We start from the raw sequence: 15,021 nt of genomic DNA on the forward strand, positions 1-15,021 counted from the left end.
GAAAAGGGGAGGAAAAGGTGGAATGAAATCCTTGTATGTATAATTGTGTCAAAAAGAACCCAAATACTGTGTATAATTATAATTCTCTAATCAAAAAAAAAAAACTAATAACAAAACATTTGAAATTTATTTATGATGGTTACATTTATATATTTTAAAATAATAGAAATGGAGAATAAATTAGACATTTCCAGAGATTAGGGACCAAAGTGGGAATAGTAGGAAGGAAGTGGATGTGGCTATTAAATGTAGTATGATATATCCTTATTGGGATAGAACTAATCTGTATATTGTCTTAGGTTTTACACATAAAGAAACAACGCATGATAAAATATGTAGGAATAAATAAGTATGTGCACACATTCATACCCACAAATAAGTACAAGTTAATCTAGGAAGATCTGAATAAAATGTGTGGATTATATCTAAGCCAATATCAAACTTACAATATCATACTGTAGCACTGCAAGAGTGGTAAAGTGTCATGGGATTCCTATTAGTTTTACAATCTCACTTGCATCTATAATAATCTCAAAAACACACTGCAATCTTGCAAATTATTTTTTCAAGAATAATATCTTAATTCTGTCAACTGTAGTATTACAACAGCTTATTTATTGATGGCTAATCAACCCTGCATAAGGTCTCTGATAATGAACAGCTATAGGCCACTGGCTCAAACTGATATTCCTGTTTTTCAGAGTCTCTGATCAATCTGGGACACCAACACATTTGAAAGGAGCCATCAGGCCTCCTGTGAACTCCTGGACACCATCAATATTCAAGAAGTCTGCATGACCAACCATCATGAGTGTGGTAGACTAGACAGATACAAGCTTGAAATACTTGAAGTAGCTGTTTTCCCTGAGAAACAATGACATGGAGGATAGGATACCTTGATTCAGAGCCCTAAGAAGGCTATAACCATATTCTCTGAGGCCCAAAATATAAGTAGAAGATAAAATTAGACCTCTGGGATAAATTGTAGATGAAGATCTGAGATTAACAGAAAGAAGGACTAAATTAGTTGCCCAGCAAGAAATGATATGTGCTGCTTCTTGTAGACAGCGTCAAGTCAAAGCCATCAAATATCTCAGAAATGTAGGACTTTGCTTTCAATGTGCAGATTCTAAAACTGAATAAGCATGGGAAACAGAGCAACTAGAGCTTTATCCCATCAAATCTCTGGGCCCCTTGTTATTATCTAGGTGTGCTCGGTTCATTGTCTCTGTTCAGAAAAGAATTGAAGAACAGGACACAGAGATAACAAGAAGAAGTAGGTTTATTGCAAAGGTGATAGAGATACAGAGAATAGACTTCTATGAAGAGAAGGGGCCCCAGAATTGGGAATCTGATAGGGAGTTTTGGCCTGTTGCTTTTTAAGATCTCTGGAATTTCCTCCTTTCCTTATCTCCTCCTCTGTCAACTTTCTCCTCACTATTATTGATTGGTGCCCCCTCTATCCATGCATCTGTTTTAGTTTTTCTATTGGATTCCCCACTTAGGAGCACGAGTATGGAAGTGTCTGACTGGGTCCCCCACTTGTGTCTATGAGCACTCTCGTCAAGCAGAAAGTTGACCTCATCAGAAGACTCTTTCCATTATCCTTTGTTCTGGCTCTGCCTGTAACCACCTCTCTTGCCATAGTATCCTGATTGCTTAAGCCCCTCTACATCTCCTACACCCTCGGTAGATTTTATTTTTTCTTGACTGGAATTTTCCTTGGTGATTAATTATAAAGGGAAATAGAAGTACTTATTTATTGATGGATAATCAACCTTGCATAAGGTCTCTGACAATGAACAGCTATAGGCCACTGGCTCAAACTGATATTCCTGTTTCATGTCTTGGGGTCAGTGCTCTGTATAGAGTGCAATCTATTTTCAGGAAAATTCATGTTATAATTGTTTTTGATGGGATGTAGAAACACAGAACCCTGAAATACCTCTGAACTCCTTTGGGAGATTGACATGAATACAAAATAACCATAGGCATCCAGGGTACCTTTTAGTTATGGCATTTTTTGCATATGTGAAATAAAATTTTTTCCATGCCAATTTTTCCTATATTGTTTTGTTTGTATTAGAAATTGAACTGTGGCATGCTTTACCACTGAGTACTTCCCCAGTCCTTTTTAATTTTTTTTTTTTTTTATTTTGAGACAGTCTTGCTAAATTGCCTAGTCTGGCCTGGAACTTGCTATTATCCTGCCTCAACCTCCCAAATTACAGGGATTACATCTCAAGTAAAGGCCATCCTGTGAGGTTAAACATTCTAATCAATTCCTTTGCCATAGAGGGGTGAGAAAAAATGGAAGTGAGGATGGACCCAATGACAGCTACAGAAAAATTCAGATTCAAGAACCAAAAGCATACAGCTAATTTGAAAGTCATTGGCCAAGCCAATAGCCTTGATGTCCTTCCAACACTTGTACAATATAGATTCCAACAATTAGCCCCAACACTTTTTAATGTCTATTCAGGATGTGATCAATGCCTTTATCCAGAAGCCATAAGTCCCCAAACTAGTATACCCAAGAGGAAAAGCCTTCCACCAGTTTCCCCACTTGCAACACAGGAATTCCATCTTCTCTCATTTAAACATACCTTTACTCCTTTTTAATGAGATACTTTACTCTTTACAGTACTTTAATAAAAACACAGGTGAAACTTTTTGTACACATATAGAATTACACCTGATAGAATATTAACTCTTAGTAACTGTGCTTTTAGGTTAAGACCCATAAATAAGCAATCTTAAACCTCTTTTTTAAAAATTGCCAATTTATAAAAATACATTTAATAGACCCAAGTATATGTTACCTTATGGAATTCAAGAAGTCAAGAGTACTTGAATTTATATTTAATTGATGTCTTAGAATGTTAACTTTGCAAATTAATCAGATGTCTCCTCTAATACACACATTTAAGAAAATTAATCCCATTTATGTTAAAACTATTTTACCCATTTCTAATTTAGGTTACCCATTAAAACCAAAGTATCAAAAAAGTATAGTTAACACTTTAAGTCAGTTATTCCTGCCAAAGAAAAACCACTTTAAACATTTTATAGAAACTGACACAGTAATTGGCTGGCTGTAACAGTGGTCTACCTCATGCTTTGAATATAGCTATTGCTGCTCTGCCACTGAGTTGGGGTTTTTTGTTTATTTGTTTTTTACTGGGGATTGAAGCCAGGGGCACTTAACCAGTGAGCCACAACCCCAGCCCTTCTTTTATATTTTATTTAGAGACAGGGTCTCACTGAGTTGCTTAGGGGCCTCACTAAATTGCTGAAGCTGGCTTTGAACTTACAATCCTCTTCTTCAGTCTCTTGAGCTGCTGCAGCAAAGCTGAGACTTATTTTTAAATGGACATGGTTTTCTTTTCCTCTTCTTCACATACTCCTTCCTAACCTGGGGGCAAGGAACAGGAACACCTTTTCCTCATGCTAGGCTGAATTATCTGTCTCTGAGTACACACTCACCAAGCAATTATAATTTAAGGGATAGTGCCAGATGATCTAAGAAATATCCATTTCCCAAATTAACAAGGGAATCACAGTCCCCTCACAGGGAACACCTGTAAGGAAGCCTTTTAATAGCTTCTTTAAAAATCCTTTGTTGTCCCTGATTGGCAGAATCACAGCCTCTGGGACAGGATCTCCTGTACCCCTCTCCCACCAGCAAAGCAAAAAAAAAACCCTTTTCCTCTATCTCAAATGCATGTCCCTGCCATTGAATTGGTATCGGGGCAAAATCCAAACTTTCAGTAACCCGGTCACCTAGAAAAACATGGGGTCAGTAATTTCAAATGCATCTTTATACTTACCAATTTAAATCGACCCCTTTTTTTAAAGTTTTTTTCTTTTTTTTATGGAACATTTCATGAATTGTGGGTCATCCTTGTGCAGAGGCTATGCTAAACTTCTCTGTATCATTCTAATTTTAATATATGTGCTGCCAAATCAAGCACTTTGTTGAAGTTTTATTTAAGTCACATGAACTGAAAGGCATTTAGATCCATTCATTAAATTTATGAGTACTCTTATCTATAAGCCAATTTTGATACCATGTACATGACATAGACACAAACACATATATAGACATGACACAAACACATATATAGACACAGATTAAAATAGAGCTTTGTCGGTTGCTGTGGTACACATCTTGTTATCCTAGAGTCTCAGGAGGCTGAGGCAAGAGGACGTGAGTCCAAACCAGCCTCAGCAACTTAGCAAGTCCCTAAGCAACTTAGCAAGACCCTGTTTCAAAATAAAATATATTAAAAAGGGCTGGGGATGTGGCTCAGTGGTTAAGCACCCCTGGCTTCAATCCCCAGTATATAAAAAATAAAAATAAAATAGAGCCTGTCACATATTTTCACAGTATGACCCAGATATGAAAAGGGCTCAAAGGAAAAAAAAAGATTTGTACATATGGGTACTGTTCATTGTTCTTCCCTGTCCATAGGCCTAAAATTTTTATTCCCCATTTTTTTCTTGTATGTTCATATAATTAAAATGTATCGTTTGTACTCAACCTACCTGTCCCCACTTTATTGGAAGTTTCTTGTATATTCTGGACCCCTATATGCTCAATTTCACTAGCTGTTTCTTATATACCCCCCACCCCATTTTCTTGGGTGTGATCTTGTGTTTCTGAATACAGTCTCAACTGCCTCTTTTTAGTGTTTTTTGCACTCAAGTCTTAGTCACACTCATATAATTTCTGGGATGTCCTGACAACCAAGGGAGTTCTTCTCTTCCAAGTTTGAGAATAGATTTTCCTACCTTGTTCCATGCCCAATGTTACCGAATCAATGCAGTAATTGACTGGGTCCTCTCCCTGAACTGCCTATCCACATCTGATCCACTTCAGATTTTGGGTGCTTTGTGGGCCTCAGGGTGGCCTCTGTTCTGAGGCAACCGCAACGAAACAGTGGGATTCTTTTCCTCTGAGGAGGAGAATTCCCCACAACCCCTAGGCAATATATGGAGCTTCATGGCAGCTGCCAAAATTGTTAGAAATACTGAGGTGCTGCAAAAAATAAAACCCTGTTCAAAAGTGTGTGGGCAAGGCAAACTTTTACTTCTGCCAGAAAGTCTTGCAACTGGAACCTGATTAGCAAGTGCATCTGACCAGGCAGTCCTCCCATTGATATCACTAAGGTAGCACAGTCCTTCACCCCTGTTGGAGGAGTTTGGGGCTATAATCTATGCAATTGGCTAATTTTTAAATTGAGGCTGGCAAAGGGATGGGCTATAATTAAAATGGCTAAATTGGGATACAATTAAGTCTACCTAATATATTCTGAAAATGGACCCCCAGACTTTGTAAAAAATTCTTACATCAGTATGGAAGCTTCCACTACATGCTGTCCTTCTCACTCCAGGGAACTGGGGAAGAATGGAGGGCAGTATGTTACTAGGCCCTAAAGAAGGGAAAAAGGATATGCAAAGAGATTAACTTTGGAGAAAAAGTTAAAGAGGCTCAGCACAGAGGATGGTGTGCTAGGTGAGGCTGGCCTTCTCGGGCCTCTTGTTGAAAAGCTGGGAACTCCCATAGCTCATAGAACTCACCTCTGTGCCCATATGAGTGGTGCAGGAGAGTATGTGAGGACATGTTGTGAACAGAAGCCCCAACCTTCCCAAGCACCTGTCTATCTGTCAGTTCTTCCAGGATTTCCCTGTGGCTGGCCACCCCCTCTAGCTGGGATCACTCCCAGAAAGGCACTGGTAAGATAACACGTCCTTAGGAGGCGGGGTGGAGGGTAACCTAAAATTAGCCCCTTGAAGCAAGTCAGCCTTGGGACCAACTACTAACCTTTCTGCCAGGGTGTTAAGAGTGGAAACAGAGGGCCCCTTCTGCTCTAGCCCAGGGCAGTAGGGGCTCCCCATGCAGGGTCCACCAGGGCCCAAGTGTATCGAAGAGGCACAGAGGAAGCAACACAGTTCAGTGTGGCCTCAGGCTGAAGTCTTGTGAGTACCCACAGCCTAAAACCCATGTCTGTAAGCCTGCCATTTCTAGAGTCTTGGACCTGGGAGTGCTTAGGAGGTCTGTAGGCAAAATCCTTCATAAGGGAGGAAGAATACCATGACAGCTTTCTGCCTTGTCTGTCCCAAGAAGGTGTGTCTGCTCAGGCTCTTGTGTCTACATGGACCTACTTTCATATGGGCATTTGCTGTTACATACTACAGAGATGGTGAAGGTTTTTGTCCTTGTATGGTGTTTGCAAGTCTGTATGTATGTGGGTCTGTGCAGTTTAGTGGGCTTAAAGGCATAAGGACAGAGCTTATCAGGGTGGGTGGAGGAAGGTAAAACTTAAAAATAGTCTACTAATGCTTGGAGAAGTGTGCTAGGTCCTATAGAAATAAAACTCTCTCCTGTAAGAGTTTTTACATGGATTCCCAGATCCTGAGAGGGCCTTAGATAAAATACAAAGGGTTCAGAGACTTGAAAGGGCAAACAATTACCTTTTGCCTCCTAACACAGTAACCTCTAACTGAAATTTACCATTTCTTTCAAGGACAAATACAGGCAGTAAATGGCTGTAGTATTATCGGTTCCTGTAACTTGGTCACCAGAAGAAATCACAGACATTTTATATCATATTACAGTGTGGCAGAGATCTAGAAATGTCATTTACGCACTTTGCCGCTTAGAAATTATTAGATCTCATTATTTAATGTGTTAATAAATAACATCTATTACTATGTCATGCAGTTTTTAAAATATTTTATGGCAGCATTTTAATGCATTTGATTTCCTTTAACCCTATATATTTTATTTTTATTCACAAAAAAACATAGTTAAAGGAGTCGATAGACTTCACCTGGGCCAATTTAACAAAAAAGGTTCAAAACTCCTGCACTTTTGGGTTTAGCAAGGGATTCCTTGTATACAGTATGCACATTATAACTCTTTGATTAATAAACCAGAACAGGGTGAGGTCAGGCAATATTAGCTGGATTTCTTGTCTACATCTAATGCAGATAGTTATGCAAGTGCCATTATAAAGGCAGCTAGCTTGATTTCCCTCTAGGAGTTCATTATATGCGCTCTGCTGTGGACTCATGTTACATTCTAGGTGAATGCATCATCATTTCTTCCACTGTACCCTGCTCTTTTCATCTCCCCAGACCCAAATCCCTAAAATAAAATAATAAAAAGGGATTCCCGACTGGTTATCAGAAGAAACAATTCATAAAGGAAACTTCCAGTACCAAAGTCTCTGGAATTCAACATGACACTCAAAATCTGAGGATACTTGGAACTGCAATACAACTTTGCTTGAAGAAGGGGGAGGAGTCTTATTTGCATTTCATATTGCAATATAAAGAACAGGTTGGGAAGCAGGAAGACCTGAATTATATTTCTGGTTCTGGTATCGCCTTAATATAAGTTACCTAGGAAATCTCTTTCCTTCTCCAGCCATAGTTTCTAACCACTCACAAAACAGGGATAATGTTACCTACCCCACCCATAAAATAGCTTTGAACAGCACAAGATTATAGGTGTGTTCTGGATTTTTTTTAATGAGACAACAGTAACAGCTGTGTGACCTTGTGAATGTCCCTGCTCCCTTCTGAACCTTGATTTTTCCATCTCTCAATTGAAGAAATAAAATTAAATTGCCTACAAGGTCTATTACAACTCTGAGGAATAGCCATAGAAACTGAAGACCTAAGTAAAAATCATCATCATAGTAAAAACAGTGATTGAGAACTATGTTCAGATACTATTCTAAGCAATTATTTTGTATTAACTCATTCAATTCTAACAACACTTCAAAAAGGTACTGTTATCCTCCCTTTAGAGATGAAGAAATGGGAACATCTAGAGTAAATGATCTGCCCTAGGTCACATAGTTACTAAGTGGTAGAGCTGTGATAGAAGCAGGAAAGCAGAGGTTTCCATTATCCCATATGGTTCCCCATGTACCCTGGGAACAAAACAGACCTATACAGCAATTACAATACAATACAATGACTGATATAGTGCTATAAGAACACACTCAGTAGGAAGTAACTCAGCAGAAGAAAATGTATGTGGCAGAAAGAAGCACATTGTATATGGAGAACCATCTTTTTCTTCCCTTATCACTGGATTCCAGATTATAAATAGAAGAGTAGTAAGAAGTGAGGCTGAAGAGTTTGGCCGAGATCTATGAGTGTGGCCAAATCTTTTGGGCTATTCCCTAAAAAAGTGGGCATCATTAAGGGATTTAAAACAGAGGATTGGTACAGGCCAGATTTGCATTTTTAAATTATCGTGTTAGCCACAATGTTGAGAAAAATATCAAAAAATAGAAACTACCTAGAAGACTACAGTAACTATTGTGACAAAAGATGGTAGGGGCCTAGATAAAGCCTCCCACTGAAGATGGATATGAGATGGATGGATAGAGGTCTATAGGAGGTAAAATCCAAAAGACTTAATGGGATTGAATGTGAGTGGGACAAAGAGGTAAGAAAACTTGGATGGGTTTTGGGGTTATAGATTTTGTTGATTGGGTACATGGAAGGAACTGACATGTGGATTAAGTTTGGTGGGGTGGTGGTGGTGGTGGTATACTTCTGAACTTGAAGTGCCTGTAGAAATTCTGTGGATTCATTCCTGGAGAGAGTTTCAGGGTGGGAGTGGGGAGTGGCTTGGAGTGATAGGTTTAAATCATCATTGTAAAGATAAGCACTAAAGCTCTGGGGACTGGAAATCAGGTGATGGAAGGCAGAATGAGAGGGTGCTAGCCAGAAAAACGTGGGTTGAGTTGGTGGGAAGAAGTGGTCAGTAGAACAGAAGTCCCAGAAAATTTCAGAAAGATCTGAGAAACATGCATTGAATTTAGCCATACTGATGGCCTTTTAAATAGTTTTCTCCATATGTGATCAATGTAGGTAGAGCCAGACTGCAGAGAATAGAGAAGTGAATAGGGAGTAGGAAAGTAGTCAGTAAATAACTGGATGCTAGTTATCCGTAAAGAAGGGAGAAATGTAGAGAAAGGTAGCTACAGAAGTCAAAGATCTATAGAAGTTTTGGAGGTTTGTTTCCTAAGATAGATGAGGGGGAGAAGTCAGAGAAAGGAGATTGAAGGTGCAGAGAAAAGAAGGTCACTTTTGAAGATCTAATATATGGGCAGTTCTCTTTATTCTAAAAGCTCCAGGAAGCATGTACTATTGTTACTATCCTATAGATAAGGAAAATTATACACAAAGAAGAGAAGAGACTTGCCAAAGTTTACACGTTAGGAACCAGGGATACTAAGCTACAAGCCTAATTCCACCTGAACTCCACAGAGAATGAATAATCAGACTATATATGGAGTTGATACAGCCAGGTGGGGAGGGGCCTAAAGTTGAGAGTGACCCCACCCACCCACCTCACAATTTTCTTTCTATGAGGTGGGTACTTGAGGTCCCCAGTTAACAAAGAGGGGTGGAGTGGACAGTGAATAAAAGGAGATGTGAGGCCCTGAGACCCCGGCTGCAGGGTATGGGAGAGTAGGGAGATTTGAGCTCTGAAAAATCTACCAGCTCACCCTGATGACATTACAAACTGAGGTGAGTAAACATGAATTTGTAGAATTAGGAATAGGACTGGTAAATCAGGGGTTAAAATGAGTCCGTCATTGGGTCATGAGTGAACTTGGGGGCCTGAGGACTATAAGGGGAGAAGAGTTGAGGGTTGTGTCAAGGCTCTAGGCTAGATTTGGCAGAAAGGATAGGTAAAGGCTTTAGTCAGAAAGATGGAGATGCAGTGTGTTCTGAGGAAGTGTTGGCAATCAAAGGGACTCCTTGATTTCAGTGGTTCTGGGAAATAAACTAGATGTATCAGAGAGAACCTGATCTGGAAACTTCAACTGCCATCTCTTTCCTTTATTTTACTTGAAGTGTGTTTATTGTAACGCCACCCCTTCATTTAATCGGTAAATATCATTCGACCTTCATTTTCTGGGCATCTCTACTTGGGAAGCATGGGACCTGAGTCTGAGAGGAAGTTACAGAAATCTTGGGAGAGGGAGATTTGGTCAGATATGAGTAGTTGTGAAGAAAGTGAACTTCGTCTAAAAGGTCAAAAGGCGGAGCTGAGGGTCTGCTTCATGAGACTGATGTTAGAATGCTCAGGAATGACACAACAAAGCACTGCTGTATTGGCCTAGCAACTGCCAGGTCTGGCGCAGGGCTCTGCAGATAACTAACTTCATTAATCCACATATTCTGATCTGAGGAAGATGCATCTACCAAATTCTCAGCCATTACATAGGCCCTACTGGGAGTGGAGGAATAAAAGATGGACACAGGGTCCTCGCCTTGGAGCTTATACATTAATAGAGCACAAGTGAGTGAAAGTGTGGTATACAAACTCATAGGTGGAGTGTAGTTGTCATCTTTTGGAATCCCTGAGTAGGAAGAGGTCAGGGAAGGCTTCCCAGAAGTAGGAGTTTGAGGGGTAGTCAGAAAAATTATATGCAAAGGAACCAAGCTCTGAAATGCCCTGACCTGTTTTGAAAACTATTCCTGGGGCCTAAAATAAGACAATAGCAGTAGGAGTGAGAAACAGGAGACCCTGACCATAAAAGACAGGGAGCAAGAGGTTAGAGTGGAGATTGGCATTCACAGTTTTTCATAAGTACCCTCAGTCTCTCCCCCCTTTTTTATCCACAGATCTGGCATATCTTCCTCCTCATAATGAAAGTAGTCCTGTTACAGTCAGCCAAAATGAACCTCATGGATATCACCAAGATCTTCTCCCTCCTGCAGCCCGAAAAAGAGGAGGAGGACACAAACACCGGGGAAAAACAGGCTCTCAATCAAGCAGTGTATGACAACGACTCCCATACCTTGGATCAGCTTCTACGCCAGGAGCGTTACAAACGTTTCATCAACAGCAGGAGTGGCTGGGGTGTTCCTGGGACACCCTTGCGCTTGGCTGCTTCTTATGGACACTTGAGCTGTGTGCAGGTCCTCCTGGCACATGGCGCTGATGTTGACAGTTTGGACGTCAAGGCACAGACACCACTTTTCACTGCCGTCAGTCATGGCCATCTGGACTGTGTGCGTGTGCTTTTAGAAGCTGGGGCATGTCCTGGAGGTAGCATCTACAACAATTGTTCTCCTGTGCTCACAGCTGCCCGTGATGGTGCTATTGCCATCCTGCAAGAGCTCCTAGGCCATGGTGCAGAGCCCAATGTCAAGGCTAAGCTACCAGTGTGGGCATCAAATATAGCTTCATGTTCTGGCCCTCTCTATTTGGCTGCAGTCTATGGACACCTGGACTGTTTCCGCCTGCTTTTGCTCTATGGGGCAGATCCTGATTACAACTGCACTGACAAGGGCCTACTAGCTCGTGTTCCACGACCCCGCACCCTCCTTGATATCTGCTTTCACCATAATTGTGCGCCAGAGTATATCCAGCTGTTAATTGATTTTGGTGCTAATGTCTACCTTCCATCTCTCCCTCCGGACCAGACCTCTCATGATGATAAAGGTGTTACATTGCTGATACAGGCCCGAGGTGAGTAGTGAGCAGGCCAGCCCCATAGACCTCCTAACTTGTAGGTCCCAGGGCCCCAAATCACTCTTCAAACCAGTCCTCTGGGATGAACTGGAAAAAAAAAACAAAACTCAATTTTCCTCCTTTTCCTAGGGCCAGTGGAGAAGAGGTTACTGATTCGATGTTATGGAAAGGGTCACTAATATGAAGTGGTGGGGGGAACCTCATGCTACATTTCTGGTGATGGCTCTGCAATGGCTTTTTTCTGACCCTGAGCAGGGCCTCTAGGCCTCAGTGTGTTTCCACTGATACCATATATTGGGGGTGGGAAAGGGGACATTTCTTATAAGGGAGAAGATGTTAAAGCTCGAACAGCCAGGGAAGGGAGATGTAGCTTGCCCAGGAGAATTACACTGAGAATTGCTTCTCATGTCCTGTTTCTCCTTGCTGTAGCCACTCCACGGTCACTCCTATCCCAGGCCCGTTTAGTTATCCGCAGAGCCCTGCGCCAGACCTGCCAGCCACAAGCCATCGACCAGCTGGATATTCCCCCCGTGTTGATTAGCTACCTCAAACACCAAACATGATCTTGCAATGTTTCCAGGAACCCATGATGCCTCCAAAAACCACCTAAGGACCCAGGTATCTGTAGGGCACAACAACCCACTCAACTGGAGCTGTCCTCCCATATTATCCTCCATGATTAAATCCTCAGCAAAAAGTCTTGGTGGCTACTATGTCTGACATGTATGTGGGGGAGGGTTGAAGAAAGGGGTCTGATTGGCCATGGGATAGAACGGTACTGGTCTGATATTTGCCAGGCAGAGGAGTCTTGGCCACTGAAAATCCCAAAGACAAAACTAACCCAATGGCTGTGACTACCCAACCAAGGCCTTCTACAGAGTTTGGAGCTTTGTTGCCCTAGATGAAAGGTCCTGAAGAATCCAAGTGGGTGGAAGGGTAACATCATCAGCTCACCCAGTCCTGTGGCTCACTTCACTTCTCTGGATGCTACAAGGCAAGTTTTCACGGGTTGTTCACCAGTCTCTTAATACTTTCAAGCAAATGACCAAGGTGCCCCCCATTTAATCACCTTGAATTATAAGTTGCATTTCCACTAGTCCACTTTAGAGTCAGGATCAACTGAGAAGCCAGGCATGGTGGCGCATGCCTATAATCCCAGCAACTTGGGAGGCTGAGGCAGGAGGATCACTAGTTCAAAGCTGGCCTCAGCAACTTAGCAAGGCCCTAAGCAACTTAGTGAGACCCTGTCTTTAAATAAAGTAGAAAAAAAAAAGGACTGGGTTGTGGCTCAGGGCTTAAGCACCCCTGGGTTCAATCCCCAGTACCCCCCCCCAAATCAACTGGGAAAACAAACAACCAAATATTTATGACAAGAGAATCGGAGATTTAAAAGCAGAAGATAAATAGGTCACATAGCTGATAGGCAGGATAAAAAATTAACTCAGAGATTAGTGACAGCAGAAAGCTAATATCACCCCTAGACTTGAGCAGTATTTCCAGAGGACAGGGACAAGGATCACCTTGTAGAAAGTGTCACAGGTATGTCCATGAAAGCTAGATCCATAGAGAAAACAGGCTGAGCACAGCAGAGGAAAAGAAGAAATACCCTCTCTTTTTCTTCATTCTTGCCCTCTAGTATGTCTCTTTCCCTGGAGAAAATGGAAATCAATTAATTTACGTTCCTGGGAAACAACTTACAGAGGTCAGTCCCCTTGAGGTACAAGGCAGAGCAGTGGGAAATAAAGAATGGAAACACAGTGGGAGGAGGTGTGTGACCTGAGCTGGGAGCTAGATTCACTCAGCAGAACTAGAAGTATGCTGATAGCAGAAACCATAGAGAAGACATAGCAGAGCTACCATCTGAGGCATAGAAGGCAGAGAATAAGTATATAGGCTTCTCCATTTTTCCTGTCCTCTCATTATTCCTCCTGCTACTTGAATTAAGCCACAATTGACTGACTTGGGAGCCTAGGAAATGCAGTGTTCAGACTCCCACTCCCATGATATGGAGATGGGAAGAAGGGCAGGGACAGAGGTAAGCAGGTCCTGGACCAACACAGATGTTCACCCAAATCTAAGCACCTTTATTTTGTTAAACCTTATTGTATTTCCCCTGTAAAACTATGAGTGAGGATGTGGATGAGTAGTGAAAGGGACACAGGATGAAGGGGTATATGAGAAGCACCTTAGATGTTTAGAGGTCTTCATGGTAGCTTCCTTGACAGCCCCCTATATTATAGGCCCCTGTCAAGGGGAAAGGGAAACAAGACATGGGACTTAAACTGACTTGTCTCTCCCCTCTTCCACCTCTCCCATTCTTACGTACCACTACATCCTGAGAGACTTCAGGAAGTAAGGAAGGAAAATTGGACATGTCCCTGCTCCTGGACCCATTTCATTCTTAAGTACTTTGGAAAGGGCTGGGGTGTGGCTCAGTGGTAAGAGCACTTGCCTAGCACATGTGAAATACCGGGTTAGATCCTCAGCACCACATAAAAATAAATAAATAGAATAAAAAGTCATTATGTCCATCTACAACTAAAATTATTTTTTAAAAAGTACTTTGGAGAGTGGTACAATAGTTTGTCTTCAAGGAGTGTGAGAGTTGAAGGACTGTAAACACATAGAGCTTCAGAGTAGGCATCCTACTTTTCTTTTTGGGGGGATGGGTACCAGTGATTGAACTCAGAGGCACCCAACCACTGAGCCACATCCCCAGCCCTTTTGTATTTTATTTAGAGACAGGGTCTCACTGAGTTGCTTAGGGCCTTGCTTTTGCTAAGGCTGGCTTTGAAGTCATGATTCTCATGCCTCAGCCATTAGGATTACAGGTGTGCATCACCACACCTGGCAGACATCCTACATTTCAATCTGGGTTCCTGTTGCGTGGTTTGTCCAGGATCCCACTCCTGACCCTGTCTCCTGTCCCAATAGTCAAGGCCTTTGAGCCTTGGTCAAACTCAGCAGCTCAGTCTATAGGCCCTTGGGAAAATACACCCTTCAAATGGGGCCCAGCCAGGGTAGTCTCTTCATGACATGATTGACCCATAAAAGCATGTGGATATTCTAGTTATTTTAAAGGACTTGAATTTGAGAACATTATAGGAGTGTACCAAATACTAGGAAAAGAGGAAGGGTTGAAACAGCCTCTTTTCTACACAAGGGAACTGAGAAACTGATAAAGTTAAATGCCTATGTTATTGGTGGCTCAGCTCTCCCAGACTACTCCCATCTATTCTTCCAGTTGTCTGTTGTGCTAGTAGGCAGAGACAACCTCAAGGTCAGGTACCTTAATTCTTTCCCTTTCTCACGCCTCACCATTCCCATCTAGTCAATGGTCCAGTGTTTGAAATGAATCATCTTAAGTTTTTTTTTAAACTTTTTTTTAGTTGTAGATGGACATATCTTTATTTTATTTATTTATTATGTGGTGCTGAAGATTGAACCCAGTGCCTCACATGTGTGAGGCAAGTGCTCTACCACTGAGCTATAACCCTAGCCCT

At 41.6% G+C, this 15,021-nt stretch overlaps 2 protein-coding genes and 1 non-coding gene across 9 annotated transcripts in view; 1 reads left to right on the forward strand and 2 right to left on the reverse strand.

The window, feature by feature from the left end:
• LOC124090044 (myotubularin-related protein 8) overlaps positions 1-12,218 on the forward strand; it is a 126,926-nt gene extending 114,708 nt beyond the window's left edge. For 2 of the 4 annotated variants that reach the window (XM_046440409.2, XM_046440410.2), the window contains 2 exons: positions 10,666-11,515; positions 11,948-12,218. In XM_046440409.2, the coding sequence (XP_046296365.1) occupies positions 10,666-11,515; positions 11,948-12,081 (984 nt within the window). In that variant the 3' untranslated portion in view covers positions 12,082-12,218. Of the gene's footprint in view, positions 1-701; positions 5,983-10,665; positions 11,516-11,947 lie in introns of those variants that run through there. The other 2 variants (XM_046440414.2, XM_046440412.2) reach the window with 2 other exon arrangements.
• The window catches only part of LOC124090048 (uncharacterized), a 112,782-nt gene that overhangs the window by 89,115 nt on the left and 8,646 nt on the right, over positions 1-15,021 (reverse strand). The gene's annotated exons all lie outside the window — the stretch shown is intronic.
• Positions 3,869-3,974, reverse strand: LOC124090076 (U6 spliceosomal RNA). Its single transcript, XR_006850941.1, has one exon. It is a non-coding gene; the product is annotated as a U6 spliceosomal RNA (small nuclear RNA).

The sequence above is a fragment of the Marmota monax genome, unplaced genomic scaffold, assembly GCF_021218885.2.
Source record: "Marmota monax isolate L192 unplaced genomic scaffold, Marmota_monax_Labrador192_F-V1.1 WCK01_AAM20220418_F8-fsc00134, whole genome shotgun sequence".
NCBI lineage: Eukaryota > Metazoa > Chordata > Mammalia > Rodentia > Sciuridae > Marmota > Marmota monax.